At 38.1% G+C, this 17,401-nt stretch overlaps 1 protein-coding gene across 1 annotated transcript in view; it reads left to right on the top strand.

Moving 5' to 3' along the window:
* Window positions 1–627: 627 nt before the first annotated feature.
* DARS1 (aspartyl-tRNA synthetase 1) overlaps window positions 628–17,401 on the top strand; it is an 82,599-nt gene continuing 65,825 nt past the window's right edge. The window contains exons 1-3 of the mRNA XM_011759806.2: window positions 628–852; window positions 2,792–2,849; window positions 6,932–7,024. Coding sequence (XP_011758108.1) covers window positions 787–852; window positions 2,792–2,849; window positions 6,932–7,024 — 217 coding nt within the window. The 5' untranslated portion in view covers window positions 628–786. The remainder of the gene's footprint in view (window positions 853–2,791; window positions 2,850–6,931; window positions 7,025–17,401) is intronic.

Raw genomic sequence — 17,401 nt, 5'->3', positions numbered from 1 at the left:
TTCAAAACTCACAAATGATAGTTTTTTTAAAAAGCCTAACTTGGGAATATTCACCCATTGGGCAACCAACACTATGCACTGTCCCTAACACTGCAACAGATCCAGGCAATCAGTGCCATTGTGTGGTTTCTTGTCGTTGTCACTGTATTTACACCTCACTTATACAGGAACTGGTACCCCCATGCTGCCTTGGCAAGCCAACTGCACTCCTTTGTCCCAACACGCAGTGCAATGGATTGCGAAGAGGTCTCCTCCAACCCCAAGCAGCTACGTCGCCCCGGGGAAGAGAGAAGGCGGGAAAGTCCAAGAGAGGAGAAACCGAGGCCCGCGCTTATGTGGGTGTTTTAGTGACCAGTCTGCGGTTACAGCCGAGCAAAGTTTAACGGGCTGTTAGGAGAATGGGCAGAAGTCGCAGTTGGGACGAAACTGAAGAGAGCTGGCATTCGCCCGGGCCTACAGCCAGCCACCTGGTAACCCCAGACCCCGCCCCCAGAGCCAATCCAGCGAAAACTACCGGGAATTCCCTCCAACTCCAGGAAAACTCCCGGAGGGGCGGGGCAAGAGTGGGAGGAGACCCCGCGCGTGGCCGCCGGCGCTTCGGGATCTCGAGATAGCCGCAGCTCTCGCGATCTTTCCGGAGCCGCCCCTCCACGCGGAGTCCAGGCGCTTGTGCTGAGACCCGAGGGTCGGGAGGGCGGAGACTGGGAGGGAGGGAGAAGCCACTTTGGCCTGCCGTACGGAAGCCTACGAGGGAGGGTGGTGTCCACTGCCCAGTTCTGTGTCCCGATGCCCAGCGCCAGCGCCAGCCGCAAGAGTCAGGAGAAGCCGCGGGAGATCATGGACGCGGCGGAAGTGGGTTTCCTCCTTTCCCTGGGCCTGGGAGGACAGACCCCTGGGCCGGACCGCGTCGAGGGAGGGAGGAGGGGGAGCGGGGCCCTCGGGGTCCTTATCAGCACTTTCTCCGCAGGCTGCGAGCATGGGGTCCGGGCGCCTAGAGCCCTTACCCCAGCAGTGGGACCAGACCCTCTCCGGACCGCGTTTCTCGCGGGGTCACCTGGGAGTTTGGCCTACTAGAAGCGTGTCCCCCGGGTGGGGAGGACGGGAAGAACCAGCCGCCCCGGAAGTAGGAGCGCGGCGTCACACTTGAGCCTCTCTGGGTTAGGCACGTCCTGCACGTAATGCACAATCCGTCGGAAAATTTTAATAAGCACTAGTAATCGATATGTACTCAGCCCTCGTGTTCCTGATGCTTTAGCAAGTAATGACAGTACTTAGCAAAACCATCTGCCAATATGTTTAATGACCATTTCCCATGTGACAGCTTTAAAGAGCACATGTCATTTTTATTTACTTTCTCCCTCTCAGTGACCCGGTAAGGTAAGTAACAGGAGTTACTGAGAATGCGTTTGAGGTGAAGTGACCCCAAATCACGTGGATAATTCATAACACCCAGTGATCCTTAGGTGCTTTTCAGAAATCAAAGTTTGAAACCATCCGACAAGTTATGTGTGCTGTAGTACTGTTAAGCCTTAATTTCCGCCTGGCTCCCTAATTTTTCTATAAGGAGTTCTGAATTTGTGGTAAGCAACATGAGAAATAGGTCATCTTAGAATACTAAATGAGGAAGAGTCACTGAAATATTCATAGTACTCCTTAGAATGAATGCAACTTTTATGTCTTCAAACAGTTTAATCTTATGTTGCCCTCAGGCTTCATTGTGTGACTGTATCTCTCTCCTCTTTCCAGGGTTATCTTTTTCTTTAAATTGTTCAGAAAGCACCTTAAACATATCTGGTTTTATTTTGGTGTAAACACAAAATCCAGCATCCTCCTGATCTAAAGGAGAGGATTCCAACAGGTAGCTGTAAAGTGACAGAAACTTAATTGTTTCATACAGATATTAAGTTACCTTGTAAAAATCTAGGGCAATTATTTTTGTGTATTCTTAATCTGGTTAATTACATAAACTATCAGTGTACCCTTACAGATAGTATAGGTCTAGATACAAGGTAGACATTGTGGCAGAGTTATGCCATTTTATAGCTAGAAGAATCTTAGATCATTTTAGAGGTAAAGTAAGATTGAAATAAAGGCCACTTATCTATTTAATAAGTATATTTTGTTAACAGATTGGACCCTAGGTCTCCTGTTCCCTGTTCCTAACTCTAATCTGTAACAAGAAATTGGATATATTGTCAGTGTCAAACCCCTGTAACCTGGTATCCTGAAGCTGGTTTTTAGAAACAGGAAACTAGTGAATTTTTTGGTGATGTTTTACAAAAGGAAAAGTTGTAGTTAGCTTATACCGAGCATCTCCAGTTTCTAAAAACTGTGGACATCTGGTGCTCAGAAAGCTTACCCAAAACGTTGGTTCTCTTTGAACATTTCTTCCTGTAATAGGAAGTTAATAAAACTGTGGTACTTCATCCTACTCCCTTCACAGGAAATTTATGTCCCTGCTTTGAAGTAGTTTCATCTTTTTGAAGAAGGTAGTTAAGATGTGTTGTACATATGTGTAAATTTTATCTTACAATGTTATTAAGTATGATAAATCCATCTAGGAGTGGTGATCTTCAAAACAAACTAACCAGAAACTAAGTACTTTTCTGTTTTCTGTAGAGTACATATGTAAATAAATGACAGATTTCCACATTATAGAACTACTGACTTTCTGAATTAATAGAATGATCCTGAAAGTTAAATTCATTGTTATATTCTATTATTTGCATTTGTGTGTTTACTGTGCTCTTAGTGTTTACATAAAAAGTCATGATGCAAAAATTTTTTGTAGGATTACGCTAAAGAGAGATATGGAATATCTTCAATGATACAATCACAAGAAAAACCAGGTTAGTAGCTATGTGACAATAAATAAAGCTTTTTGCTGTCTAATTCCGGGAAAGCTCTTCATGAAGTTTTAAGTAAGGTTGGCATAAATCTGAAGGTATAATTCTGAAAAGCTTAAATGCCATTAATAATCTAAGTAGATGTCAACCCTGTGTAAACATTGTCAGTTTAGGGTTCCAACTCTAGAAAAGGAAAAAAAATGTTAGGGTTCCAACTCTAGAAAAGGAAAAAAAAGTGTTGTAGGTTAAATGGTATGTTTTAAATGGTAGATTATATTTTTTAAATATTCCTAAATGATTAGGTAAGATTCAGCCGTTGTCTAGGAGATAGGAGAGTGGCCAATAATAACTGCCTTCATCACATGTATCCTTTTTGCATGCTTTAATATTACTTCCCCTAACCCCCACAACTTTACTTCTCTGTTTTCAGCTATTATTTATTCCTATTTTGCTTGACTCTTCCCAAACATTTGTATTTTCACTTATTCTCTACAGCATCCTTGAAAACTAAGGAACCAAAGTTGAAAGATAAGAAACTTGACTTAAACATAATCTGCCGGACCTGGGATTAGAATCAAAGGCCATCTGACCCTAGAGTCCATGGGTCCTTCCATCTTACATCTTCTCTGGCTCCTATGGCAGTACTACGATTGGAGTTTTAAAGCCTCCACCCCCACTCCATTTTGTTTACTCTTAGCTTTAGTGTCTGGGAATGAAATTAATTATTCTTAGACCCCAGTCTATCTTTTCTCATAACCGCTCTTTTTTGTTAGTGTATGTTGGCATCTTTATTTTTCTTTTTTGTTTTGTTTTGTTTTGGAGACAGAGGCTGGCTCTGTCTCCCAGGATGGAGTGCAGTGGCATGACCTCGGCTCACTTCAACCTCCGCCTCCCAAGTTCCTGCGATTCTTCTGCCGCAGCCTACTAAGAAGCTGGGACTACAGGCACATGCCACCACGCCTGGCTTATTTTTTGTATTTTAGTAGAAATGAGGTTTCACTATGTTGCCCAGGCTGATCTGGAACTCCTGAGCTCAGGCAATCCACCCATCTCAGCCTCCCAAAGTGCTAGAATTACATGTGTGAGCCACCGCGCCTGGCCTTATATTTCTTTGAAATTGACCTGATTCTTGTTTCTCTCAGACCTGTAGATTTTTTATTTATAAATGTTTGCCTTTCTTTTACTTCTATATTATATATGTAATTTCAGCAGATTTATCTTACTCAAGTATTTGGCCGTCTTTTTTCTTTTGGTAGACACTTCAAATTACGTCTCTCACTCTTTGGTGCGGTAATTGTAGACCTTTACATTCTTGCCCACTGGAAGCACTGCTTCCAATTTAGAGGGCTGCCTATGAATATTATGCTTTGGAAATAAAACACCTCTAGGTTAATTTTATTGTTATATTTGATTTACCACATGAACACAAAATCACTTTTCCTTCGCAACCTTGTTGGGAAAGAATACAATAAATGACCAAAATTCAGAGACTGAGTTGGGAGGATCACTTGAGCCCAGGAATTTGAAACTAGACTGGGAAACATAGTGAGACCCCGTCTTTACAGAAAATTTAAAAATTAGCTAGGAATGGTGGCACACACCTTTTATTCCAGCTGCTCAGGAGACTGAGCCTCACTTGAGCCTGTGAGGTCAAGGCTGTGGTGTGCCACGATCACACCGCTGGACTCCAGCCTGGGCAACAGAGTGAGACCCTGTCTCAAAAACAAAAACCAAAAAAAACCCCAAAATTGCTTAAAATCATTTCCAAAACATAAAGATGAAATAAAACAGTTGAGTACAAGTTGAGTATCCCTTAGCCAAAATGCTTGAGACCACAAAAGTGTTTTGTACTTAATTTTTTTTGAATTTTGGAATATTTGCATTGTATTTACCACTTGAGCATCCCTACTCTGAAAATCCAAAATCCTCCAATGAGCATCTCCTTTGAACATCATGTCAGCACTCAAAAAGTTTTGGATTTGGGAGCGTTTCAGGTTTTTGGGTTAGGAATGCTCAAACTACATAAAATAGACTATGAGCAGTAGAGTGTAGGGGATGACATTCCTCTGCCAGGGCAAACAGGAGGAGACACTTGAGACTTTGTTTTCAGGTTAGGTGTCTTTCTCAACTGTACTTCCTTGAGCTATAACACAAAGAACCTCACTGGAGTTTCAGTCTTTAACATAGGCCCAAAGCAGCCATTAACATAATTGCTGTTCCTCTTTTGCTTGCAAATCCACACTGTTGTGTTCTTCCACTTACCAATTCCCCCCAACCAGAGAGAAAGATAACCTATGTATGTAATATAGTTATAGTAATATAACAAGAAAATTCTACCTTTGGTTTTACCTCTGCAAAAATCCCAATGCTTTGCTCAAGGTAGTTTCCTTTCTCATCTGCTTCCATTTCTCCACATTAATCACTTTGATGCCCATGGCTCTTGAAAGTGCAGTTTTCGAACTGAAATCCTGCTACCATTGCTTGTTGCCTGTTAGCCAATCACTGGTGTGAGTATGGCATGGGCTTCAGGCATGTTCGATGTATTAAAGGTTGAGAACCCCTATGCTAATTAATTGCCATGCCACAAGAAAGAAGAGCCATTACCCTTTTTCTTTTCCAAAGTGCTATTACAGTTTTCCTAATTATCACATAACTCTTAGATTTATGCTTTTCTCTTTTGTTTGATTTTGAGTTGTGATTGCTTAGCCATTGCTTTTTCAGTCTTGGCATTTTCAAATCTGCCTTTTAAAAATCTTCTGCTGATGTGTCTGTCTTTTCTCTTTCACACTTTCTTTTGCCTGAGTTTACACAGCAGACTTGAAAGTTGGCTTAACTCATCAAGTCTATTGGCAGTGTTTTGCAGAAATCCTCTTATGATACCAGTGGCTTTAAAATTCCTCTTTCATTCTCTTTGCTTTTGGCTATGAGAACCATGTTATTTATTCTCCTGTAAATCAGATTCTCTCTGCAGCTGCATCTTTTCTTCAATAGGCAAATTATAAATACATTTAGACAAATTTGGTAAGACACACAGTATTTATACCATGACTTCATTTTATGTCTCAAAAGGTATTCCTGATATTGTAATGTCATGTCTATTGCTATGTTTAATTTAATACTTAAATAAATGTTTTTCTCTAATCAAATGATTGCATTTAGAAGAGTAGCAAAAATGATTGTTGAATGTTGCATTGTATACACATCTTTACATAATAGTCATTTTGTAGCTTTTTTCCTGTTTAGGAACTCTAGATGAATGTAGTATTTTGTTTAGTATTAGGAGCATAGTAGTTGGGGCTCCTTACAGCCAAAAGGCTCCATAGGAAAATGTATGAGATGACATCAAGCATGATTGGATCTTGGGGCTCAGGAAGCATCTGCAGGCCTTTCTGTCTCCACCTTTTGACTCTGTTTCCTTTAGGATATTGGTCTCCTTCTCAAATCCTGCATGCGTAGCAGGAAAGGTGAAAGCTGCAGCCCTGGGCCTGTACCATCTCAGCGCAGCAATCCCAGGAAAGAGAGCTTGATTCCCAGCATCGGTATATTTAGTCCCAGAGAAAGACTTTGATTAGCTCAGTTAGAGTCACTGTGTCCTGGGAAATAGGATACTGAAACTGTCCAGACTTGGCAGAGACTAGCTGACTTAGGTACTGTGGCAGGCAGGCAAAAGTTCCATGTCCTAGGCAAGATAGGATGTGTTTGGCCTTATAAGTCATTGAAGTGTTCAGATTTGCATTTTGAAACTGACTTCGAAGGAGACTGAATTAGAAGGGGACACAGGGATTGCAGTTAGGAAGCTATTGCTATAGTTTATGCAGGAGATAATAGCTTGGTTTAGTACGGCGGCAGTGAAGATGGTAGAGAATTAGACGGATTTTAGAAATAAGTTTAGAAAGCACAGTTCACAAAACTTGAGGCAAATTGCATATGGAACTTGATAGAGAAGACAGCGTTGTCAAAGATTGAGAATTATTCAAGATGGTTCCAAGTACTTATGTTAGCTGTCAGAAATAATTATGATCTCTTTGTAAATTCTGAATTTAAAAATTATTTTACTATATAAAAATTGTTTACTGTTATTGCAGATCGAGTTTTGGTTCGGGTTAGAGACTTGACAATACAAAAAGCTGATGAAGTTGTTTGGGTCCGTGCAAGAGTTCATACAAGCAGAGCTAAAGGTAGGATTGATTTAATTATTAAAGCTCTTTCGGTAAGGACTCTGAATTTTTTGTCTCACATATTCCTGACAGACCAAAGTAAATCTTTAAAAACAAGACAAAAACATGTAACTGTTTTCTTTCTTAAAAGTCCCTGTGAAGTATTAACCCATGGTTAATCAATTTTAGATTCCTGTAAGACATCCTTACAAATAATTTGACCCTAAAGACTAACGAAATCGGCCGGGCGCGGTGGCTCAACCCTGTAATCCCAGCACTTTGGGAGGCCGAGATGGGCGGATCACGAGGTCAGGAGATCGAGACCATCCTGGCTAACACGGTGAAACCCCGTCTCTACTAAAAAATACAAAAAACTAGCCGGGCGCGGTTGTGGGCGCCTGTAGTCCCAGCTACTCGGGAGGCTGAGGCAGGAGAATGGCGTGAACCCGGGAGGCGGAGCTTGCAGTGAGCTGAGATCCGGCCACTGCACTCCAGCCTGGGCGGCAGAGCGAGACTCCGTCTCAAAAAAAAAAGACTAACGAAATCTAAGACTTCAAGCTACTTTTCTAGCATCGCTCTAAAGTTTAATTATTTTCAGCTGGAGAAGGAGTAGCTAAAAAATAATTGAAAAAAAGAAAAGTAAAGTTTTAATTATTTAAGTGAAGAGTGTTTTTGAGAAACTTCCCACTTGTTAATATTTTTATATTTGTAATTAGATGAGGAGAGAAGTGAGTGAACGATAAGACTGGGCAATTCAATACAGTGACCACTGATCACGTGCGGCTATTTACATTTAAATTCAATAATTCCATCACACTAGCTGTATTTCAAGAGCTTAATGACCACATGTGGCTAACGGCTCCCATTTTGGACAGACAGCACAAATACAGAATATTCTCATCATGGAAAGTTCTTTCAGACAGTGCTAAAAATTTAGCCCCAACAACAGAGAAGAAACATTAGGATCATTTAGACAGACCTCTGTTTCTTATAGAAAATTGGCCTACTATAGTGTTCAGAATTGTCTAGAAATATCAACTGACACATTAGTTTATAACTTTATACTTTTCATACTTTTTCACATTTGATCTTCCCTACAAGTTGTGAAGTAGGCAGAACAAACATTCCTGTTCCACTGTATAAATGAGGAAACAGGTTCAAAAGGAAGCTACTTACCCGAAGTCTCATAGTAATTGGTGGAATATAAACAGACGCTAGAAGCTTTCTAAGACACCTCCGTCTCTTTAGCGGAGTTCTTTGCTTCTATAGTATTTAATGTGTCCCATGATGCAGCATTTTTTCTTGTGTTTTATAATATTGTTTATTGTAGATTTAAAACATGCCCATCTTTTTAAAAATTCTACTTTGCCTCTATAGTATTTAATATGTCTCATGATTATAGCATTTCTTTTCTTTTTTCTTTTTTTTTTTTTTTTTGAGACGGGAGTCTTGCTCTGTCACCCAGGCTAGAGTGCCGTGGTACAATCTCGGCTCACTGCAACCTCCGCCTCCAGGGTTTGAGTCATTCTCCTGTCTCAGCCTCCCAAGTAGCTGGGATTACAGGCATGCGGCCCCATGCTGGCAAATCTTTGTATTTTTAGTAGAGACAGGGTTTCACCATGCTGGCCAGGCTCATCTTGAACTCCCAAGCTCTGGAGATCCTCCCACCTTGGCCTCCCAAAGTGCTGGGATTACAGGCATGAGTCACCACGCCCTGCCAATAGAGCATTTCTTAATTGTGTTTTATAATATTTTTTATTGTAGAATTAATACATGCCCATTATTTTTAAAATTCCAGCACTTTATACATATATTTCACTCTTAGGGCCACCACTGTTAAGAGTTTGTCTATTCTTTCAATATCCTCCCCTGATCAATACTGATGGACTTTGAGAAGAGTACTGGTGGAGTTTTAAATTTTCAAATAATGTTGATTTGCCTTCCTGAAAGGTTGGGCCACTTATTCTGCCAATAGTCACATTGTATTATAATCCTTCATTTACTCATCTCTCTCCCGTTATACTAGGAGCCTTTGTTCTGTCCAAATTGGGCACTTTGTTTCCTAAACATAGTAATTTAACAAATTAAAAGATAGAATGCATGCTACAAGTAAGCCTGAACCAAGACTATTTCCCTTCATACCCATCCCTTTATTTTATGACTGCCATGTCTCTTTCTTCTCAGCACTTAAAACACGTGAGTGAGTGATACTTCCCAGTGGTTATGAATAAGACCTTTTCAGTGAGACAGATCTGTGTTTGAATCCTGGATTTGTGCTTGCAATCTGTTCAGGCAAATTGCATAACCTTTCCAATCCTCAGTGTCTTCTCTTAAAACAAGTATATATTAATACCTGGCTTATAAGATGTTATGTAGTAATGTTTTATAAAGTATTTAGCTCTATGCTTGGTGCAGTGTAAGCCTTCAATAATTGAGTCATGTTAATGAGCATGACAGTTACTTGCCTTCCATTGTAGTTTTTTATGTGTCTTATTTCCTGTTGTCAGCTCTTAGAAGGTGCTACTGCTTATTTTCTTGCTTCGTTTGGTACACAACACATAATAAGAAACCTACCGAATAATAGATGAATAAAATAGATGTTTTATACACAAATAATAGAGCATTGTCTTCTGGGTCTTATTCTTGCTGTCCAGTAGCTTGCTCTAATTGAGATCAGCACGTAAGTAGGAAACGTCACAGAAGTGAAAAAATATACAGGTTGAGTATCCCTTATCCGGAATACTTCGGACTGGAAGTGTTTTGGATTTTTGATTTTTTTGTTTTTTTGTTTTTTTTGGAATATCTGCATTACTGGCTGAGCATCCCAAATCTGAAATCTAAAATGCTCCAATAAACATTTTTTTTGAGGGTCATGTTGGCATTCAAAAAGGTTTTGGATTTCGAAACATTGCAGATTTTCAGATTTGAGAATGTTCTTCCTATACCATCTGCTAGTGGTTTTTTTTTTTTTTCCATTTGTGACAAATTATTTCAGTCTCTTAATTGATAGTGCCTCCTGCCTTAAAACCCGAAACAAATTGCAAGGTGTAAGGACTTTATTGATGATACGAGCTAATGATGGTGGGCGGATAGGGAGAGTTTTTGAGTGTCAATGTTATGAAGAGACTGAAAGGTTTAAAACTTTCTTAAGAGTTTTTAATTTAGGAATTTCATAGCACTTTTTATTTGTGTATTAACTGTTATTCTGTCTCAAAAAAATAAATTATTTATGGGTATTGGGGAATTTTGGAGGGGCTAAATGGAAATAACCTTTTTCCTTTTAACTGAAAACTAATGCACTATTTTAAAACTCAAACAGCACGAAAACTAAAGAATAAAGCAGAAACTGTAATTCACTTGTTCTCCCTAGGGAATAAAAACACTGCGAAAGTTTGAAATGATAGAAATTGCTTTAAACAAAAATTGATACTTTTTCTTTTACAAAAATGAGTTCATATGCTATATCAGTATTTTATGTAGCTCTACATGATCGTTTACAATATTTTTAATTTGCAAAATAGAAAAATTTGTTCTAGATTATAAAAGTAATCATTTTTTGTAAAATACTCAAGCATTATAGAATTAAATCAGGTATAAAGTGGAAAACTGACTGTAATCCTTCTTTGCAGATTTGTGGGGTTTTTTTGGTTTGTTTGTTTGAGGTGGAGTCTCGCCCTGTCACTCAGGCTGGAGTGCAGTGAGGCAATCTCAGCTCATTGGAACCTCCACCTCCTGGGTTGAAGTGATTCTCGTGCCTCAGCCTCCCAAGTAGCTGGGATTACAGGCACCTGCCACCACATCCAGCTAATTTTTATATTTCTAGTAGAGATGGGTTTTGTTTTTTTGTTTTTTTGTGTGTTTTTTTTGAGTCAGGGCCTTGTTCTGTCACCCAGGCTGCAGTACAGTGGTGTGATCTCTGCAACCTCCGCCTCCTGGTGTCCAGAGATTCTCATGCCTCAGCTCCCAATTAGCTAGTACTACAGGCAGGCGCCACCATGCCCAGCTGATTTTTGTAGTTTCAGTAGAGATGAGGGTCTCACCATGTTGGCCAGGGTGGTCTCAAACTCCTGACCTCAGGTGATCTGCCTACCTCCCAGAGTGCTGGGATTACAGGCTTCAGGCACCGTGCCCAGCCTCAGATTTGTTTTTATGGGGAAGTTGAGGGTCAGTATGAGTGTATATGTGTGTTTGAACTAAAATTTTTATAATAATCTGTATTATTTTAAAACCTGCACTTGTCTTTATCTTTTGGACATCTTTTCATGTCTGTGCGTGTAGTACTGCTGCATCATTGTTTTTTAATGGTTTCATAGTATTCCATAGTATGGCTATATTTATTTACTTATATTTTTCCCATTTGTGTGAAGTTCAGGTTTATCCATTGTTGCTTTAATTTGTGTTTCACTCATTGGTTAGATTAAACTTCTTTTCCTGATATGTTAACTATTTTGAACTTCTTTTGTATATTGTTTGTTCTTGTCCTGTTTGTATTTTTATTAAAAAAGAACAAATAATTTTCTCCAAGTCTGTTTGCATTTCAGTTTTTTGAGGGGAAGAGAGGCATTACAACTAATGATCATTATGTCATTTTCTTTCAGATGTTTGTATCTTATTTCTTGTTGTTTCTCCTTGCAATACTAGTAGGTTCTCTAGTACTTCAGGGATTCATACAATGAAGAATTTTTGAAAGAGTGGAAATTCAAGTTCTAAATGAATTATTTTGACTTTAGGGTTCTACATAAAATGTCATCAGAAAATAAATGGCAAAGTTTTAAAAAGTAGATTAAAAGTAGTTATTTTCTCATCCACGTTTTCTGTTTGTCAGTAGGAGATGTTGAATTTTACTAGAACTTTTTCTAGAATTTCTTCCCTTCAAAATATAATTGTGTTATTTAGTGTATATGTAGAGAGGTTCATTATACTATTCACTCTGCTTTTGTGTTTGTTGGAAATTTTCTGTGTAATAAAATAAATTTTAATGTAGTTGATCCTCATTATTCGTGGATTGTGTATTTGCAAATTCACCTACTGGCTAAAATGTATTTATAACCCCAGTGTGAACACTTGCAGCACTTCTGTGGTCGTTCTCGGTCATGCCAGACGTGTATGTGTGCAGAGTGGCAGAATATTTGCATCATCCAGTACACACATTCCCAATTAAAGTCAAACACAGTAATGCTCTGCCTTCTTGTTTCAGCTCTCATACTGTAAACAAGCGTCCCTTTCACAGTCTGTTTAATGCCACATTTATGCCTTTTTAAAAAGACTTTTAAAAAATGTATGTGGGTACATAGTAGGTGTATATATTTATGAGATACATGAAATATTTTGAAACAGGCATGCAATGTGTAATAATCACATCATAGAAAATTGGGTATTCATCCCCTCAAGCATTTATTCTTTGTGTTACATACAATCCAGTTATATTCTTTTAGTCATTTTTATTTTTTAAATTTTATTTATTTATTTATTTGGGACAAGGTCTGGCTCTATGGCCCAGGCTGGAGTGCAGCTGTGTGATCTCCACTCACTGCACCTCCGACTCCCAGACTCAAGCCATCCTCCCACAGCCTCCTGAGTAGCTGGGACTACAGGCACATGTTACCACGCCTGGCTAATTTTTTTTTTTTTCTTTTTTGTAAAGATGAGGTTTTGCCATGTTGCCCAGGCTGGTCTGAAACTCATGAGCTCAAGCAATCCATCCACCTCGGCCTCCCAAACTGCTTGGATTACAACTATGAGCCACCACAACAGTCAGTCATTCTTTTAGTTATTTTTAAATGCACAATTATTATTGGCCATAGTCCCTCTGTTCTGCTATCAAATACTAGGTCTTATTCATTTTTTTTTTTTTTTTGGTACCCATTAATATCCCCAGGACCCCCCACCTTCAACCCCTATTACCCTTCCCAGCCTCTGGTAACTATCTTTCTGTTCTCTATCTCCATGAGTTCAATTGTTTTGATTTTTAGATTCCACAAGTAAGTGAGAATATGTGATTTTGGTCTTTCTGTGCCTGGCTTATTTCACTTAAAATGACCTCTAGTTCCATCCATGTTGTTGCAGATGTTAGGATCTCATTCTTTTTTATGGCTGAATAGTACTCCATTTTGAATATGTACCACATTTTCTTTATCTATTCATCTGTTGATGGATACTTAGGTTGCTTCCAAATCTTGGCTGTTGTGAACGGTGCTGCAGTAAACATGAGAGTGCAGATATCTCTTCGATACACTGATTTCCTTTCTTTTGGGTATGTACCCAACAGTGCGATTGCTGGATCATGTGGTAACTCTATTTTTAGTTTTTTGAGGAACCTCCAAACTGTTCTACATAGTGATTGTACTAATTTACATTCCCGCCAGCAGTGTACCAGGGTTCTCCTTCCTCCACATCCTCACCAGCATTTGTTATTTGACTTTTTGATGTAAGCCTTTTTAACTAGAGGGAGATGATACCTCATTGTAGTTTTAATTTGCATTCCTCTGAAGATCAGTGGTGATGAGCACTTTTTCAGATGCCTGTTTGCCATTTGTATGTCTTCTTTTCAGAAATGTCTAAATCTTTTGCCCATTTTTAAATTGTATTAGATTTTTTTCCTATAGAGTTGCTTGAGCACCTTATGTATGCTAGTTAGTAATTTCTCATCAGATGGGTAGTTTGTAAATACTTTCTCCCATTCTGTGGGTTGTCTCTTCACTTTGTTGATTGTTACCTTTACTGTGCAGAAGCTTTTTAACTTGATATGATCCCATTTGTCCATTTCTATTTCAGTTACCTGTGCTTGTGGAGTATTACTCGAGAAATTTTTGCCCAGACCAGTGTCCTAGAGAGTTTCCCCAATGTTTTATTGTAGTAGTTTTGTAGTTTGAAGTCTTAGATTTAAGTCTTCAATTCATTGTGATTTGATTTTTATATAAGGTAAGAGATGAGACCAAGTTTTAGTCTTTTGTATATGGATATCCAGTTTTCCCAGTTTTCTCTTCTGTTTATTGAAAAGACTATATTTTCCCCAATGTGTGTTATTGACACCTTTGTCAAAAATGACTTTACTGTAGATGTGTGGATCTGCTTCTGAACTCTCTGTTCTGTTCCACTGGTCTGTGTGTCTGTTTTTTTGCCAGTACCATGTTGTTTTTGGTTACTATAGCTCTGTAGTATAATTTGAAGTTAAGTAGTGTGATTCCTCCAGTTTTATTATTTTTGCTCAGCATAGTTTTGGCTATTCTAGGTCTTTTGTGATTCCATGTAAATTTTAGGATTTTGTTTTTCTATTTCTGTGGAGAATATCTTTGGCATTTTGATAGGGATTGCACTGAATATGTAGATTACTTTTAGTTGTATGGACATTTTAGCAATATTGATTCTTTCAATCCATGAACATGGAATATCTTTCCATTTTTTGTGTTTCCTCTTCAATGTCTTTCAATAGTGTTCCATAGTTTTTAGAGATCTTTCACTTCTTTGGTTAATTCCTAGGTATTTAATTTTACTTATGGTTATTGTATATGGACTTTTTAAAATTTCTTTCTCACATTGTTCACTATTGGCGTATAAAAATGCTACTGACATTTATATGTTGATTTTGTATCCTTCAACTTTACTGATTACTGAATTTATCAGTTTTGATAGGTTTTGCTGGAGTCTTTAGGTTTTTCCAAATATAAGATCATATCCACAAAAGATAATTTTACTTCTTCCATTCCAATTTGGATACCCTTTGTTTCTTTCTCTTATCTGATTGCTCTAAGATTTCTAGTCCTATGTTGAATAACAGTGGTGAAAGTGGGCATCCTTGTCGTGTTCCAGATCTAAGAGAAAAGGATTTCAGTTTTTCCCCATTCAGCACAATACTAGCTGTGTGCCTGTCTTATATGGCTTTTGTTATGTTGAGGTATGTTCCTTCTATGCCCAGTTTTTTGGGGGTTTTTATCATGAAGGGATTTGAACTTTTTCAACTGCTTTTTTAGCATCAGTTGGAAATGATCATATGGTTTTTGTCCTTCATCCTATTGATATGATGTATTACACTGATTGATTTGTATATGTTGAACGTCCTTACATCCCTGAGATAAATCCCACTTGGTCATAATGAATGATCTTTTTAATGTATTGTTGAATTTGGTGTGCTAGTATTTTGTTGAGGATTTTCGCATCAGTATTTATCAGAGATAGTGGTCTGTAGTTTTCTTTTTCTGATGTGTTTTTGGTTTTGGTGCCAGTGTAATACTGGCCTCTTAAAATTAGTTAAGAAGTATTTTCTCTTCCTGTGTTTTTTGCAACAGTTTGAGTAGGATTGGTGTGAGTCCTTTAAATGTTTAGTAGAATTCAGCAGTAAAACCATCAGGTCCTGGGCTTTTCTTTATTGGGAGACTTTTTATTACAGCTTTAATCTTGTTATTTGTTACTGGTCTGCTCAGGTTTTGGATTTCTTCATGGTTCAATCTTGGTAGGTTGTATGTGTCTAGAAATGTCCATTTCTTCTAGATTTTCCGACTTATTGGCATATAGTTGCTCGTAGTAGCCACTAATAATCTTTTGAATTTCTGTGATATCAGTTGTAATGTCTCCTTTTTCATCTCAGTTTTATTTATTTAGATCTTTTCTCTTTTTTCCTCAGTCTGGGTAAATGCTTGTCAGTTTTGTTTATCTTTTCAAAAACCCAGCTTTTTGTTTCATTGATCTTTTATATTGTTTCCTTCATTTCAAATTCATTTATTTCTGCTGTGATCTTTATTATTTCTTCTCCTAATTTTGGGTTCAGTTTACACTTTTCTAGTTCTTTAAGATGCATTGTTAGGTTATTTGAGGTTCTTTTTTTAGGTAGATACTTATAGGTATAATTTTCCTCTTAGTACTGCTTTCACTGTGTCCCATATGTTTTGGCATGTTGTTTCCGTTATGATTTGTTTCAAGAAATTTTTTGATTTCCTCAGTTTCTTCATTGACCCACTGGTCATCCCAGAGCATATTGTTTAATTTTAATGTTCTGCGTTTATGTAGTTTCCAGAATTTCTCATTATCGATTTGTAGTGTTATTCCATTGTAGTCCACAAAGATGCTTAATGGGCTCTGTTTGTTTGTTTGTTTGTTTGTTTGAGACGTGATCTCACTGTGTTACCCAGGCTAGAGTATAGTGGTTATTCACAGATGTGATTGTAGCGCACTGCAGCCTCCAAATCTTGGCCTCATACAATCCTCCCGTCTCACCCTCCCAAGTAGCTGGAACTATAGTCATGCACCACTGTGCCCAGCTTGCTTTTGCCTTTTAAAATGGCCCCCAAGTATGGTTCTCAAATGTTTCTAAAGTTGCAAGCACAAGAAGACTATGCTGTTCCCTTAAGGAGAAAATACCTGTGTTTAGATATGCTTTGTTTAGGCATGAATTACAGTGCCCTTGGCTATGAGTTGTGTTAATGACTCAGCAATACATATTAAGGTATCTTTAAACAGAAACACACACAAAAAAAGGTTATGTATTGATCAGTTGGCAAAAATGTTGTGACCATAAGCGTGAAGAAACCTAACCCTAAACTTCCCTCAGGAGCAATGATTCAGTATGCCCTAATTCAGTATTGTGGCAGCTTTGTAGAACATAACTTCTATAAATAACGAGAATCAACTTTATGTAATTGTAGTGATTTACAATAATGTATTTTATAATGTTGAACTATTTTTATTTGGCAAAGGTGCAAGTGACTTTTTTTAGTGTAGTGCTTGTTTAACTTACTTTTTGTGGAATTTTGCATCTATAATCTGGTTTTCATGATTTTTAACTGGAAAATCCTGTTTTTAAGTTATAATACTTATGTAAGTTACTCAAATAATACATTAATACTTTCACGTGAATCTTTAAAAGAATACAGAAATAATGATACTCCCTTTTTTCTTCTATACTACCTATCCTCTGCCCCAACCTTTTCTATTCATTCTTTTTTTATTATTCATTCTATTTGTTCAGTATCTTTCCAAATCTTTGTAATGTGTGTATGCACGCATACATACACACACACACAGTTTGTTTTATTTTGGGTGTGTGTATGTTTAATATGCCTTGTTATACTTTACGTATTATTTTTCAACTTTTAAAAATAATTAACTGTTTCTTGGAAGCCCTTCCATGATAAGTAGTTATAGATCTACACGAGGTAGTATTTCTCCAAGATGGGTATGTAGAAATGAAATTGCTGGGCTAAAGGGCATGCATATGCATTTTTTAAATTTCTAATACTAGATCATCCTCCGAAGAGGTTGTATTCAAATATATTCCCGCAGGTATGTCACAGTACCACTTTCTCCACATCCTTGCTGCCATAGTTTCATTATTTTTCCCCTGCAAAACTCTTACTGAAACTTAATGCCAGTCAGACACAGTGGCTCACATGTGTAATCCCAGCA

This window comes from Macaca nemestrina, chromosome 11, assembly GCF_043159975.1.
Source record: "Macaca nemestrina isolate mMacNem1 chromosome 11, mMacNem.hap1, whole genome shotgun sequence".
Classification (NCBI taxonomy): domain Eukaryota; kingdom Metazoa; phylum Chordata; class Mammalia; order Primates; family Cercopithecidae; genus Macaca; species Macaca nemestrina.
The sequence above is the reverse complement of the archived record's forward strand: the minus strand, read 5'-3'. Positions and strand labels throughout refer to the sequence as shown.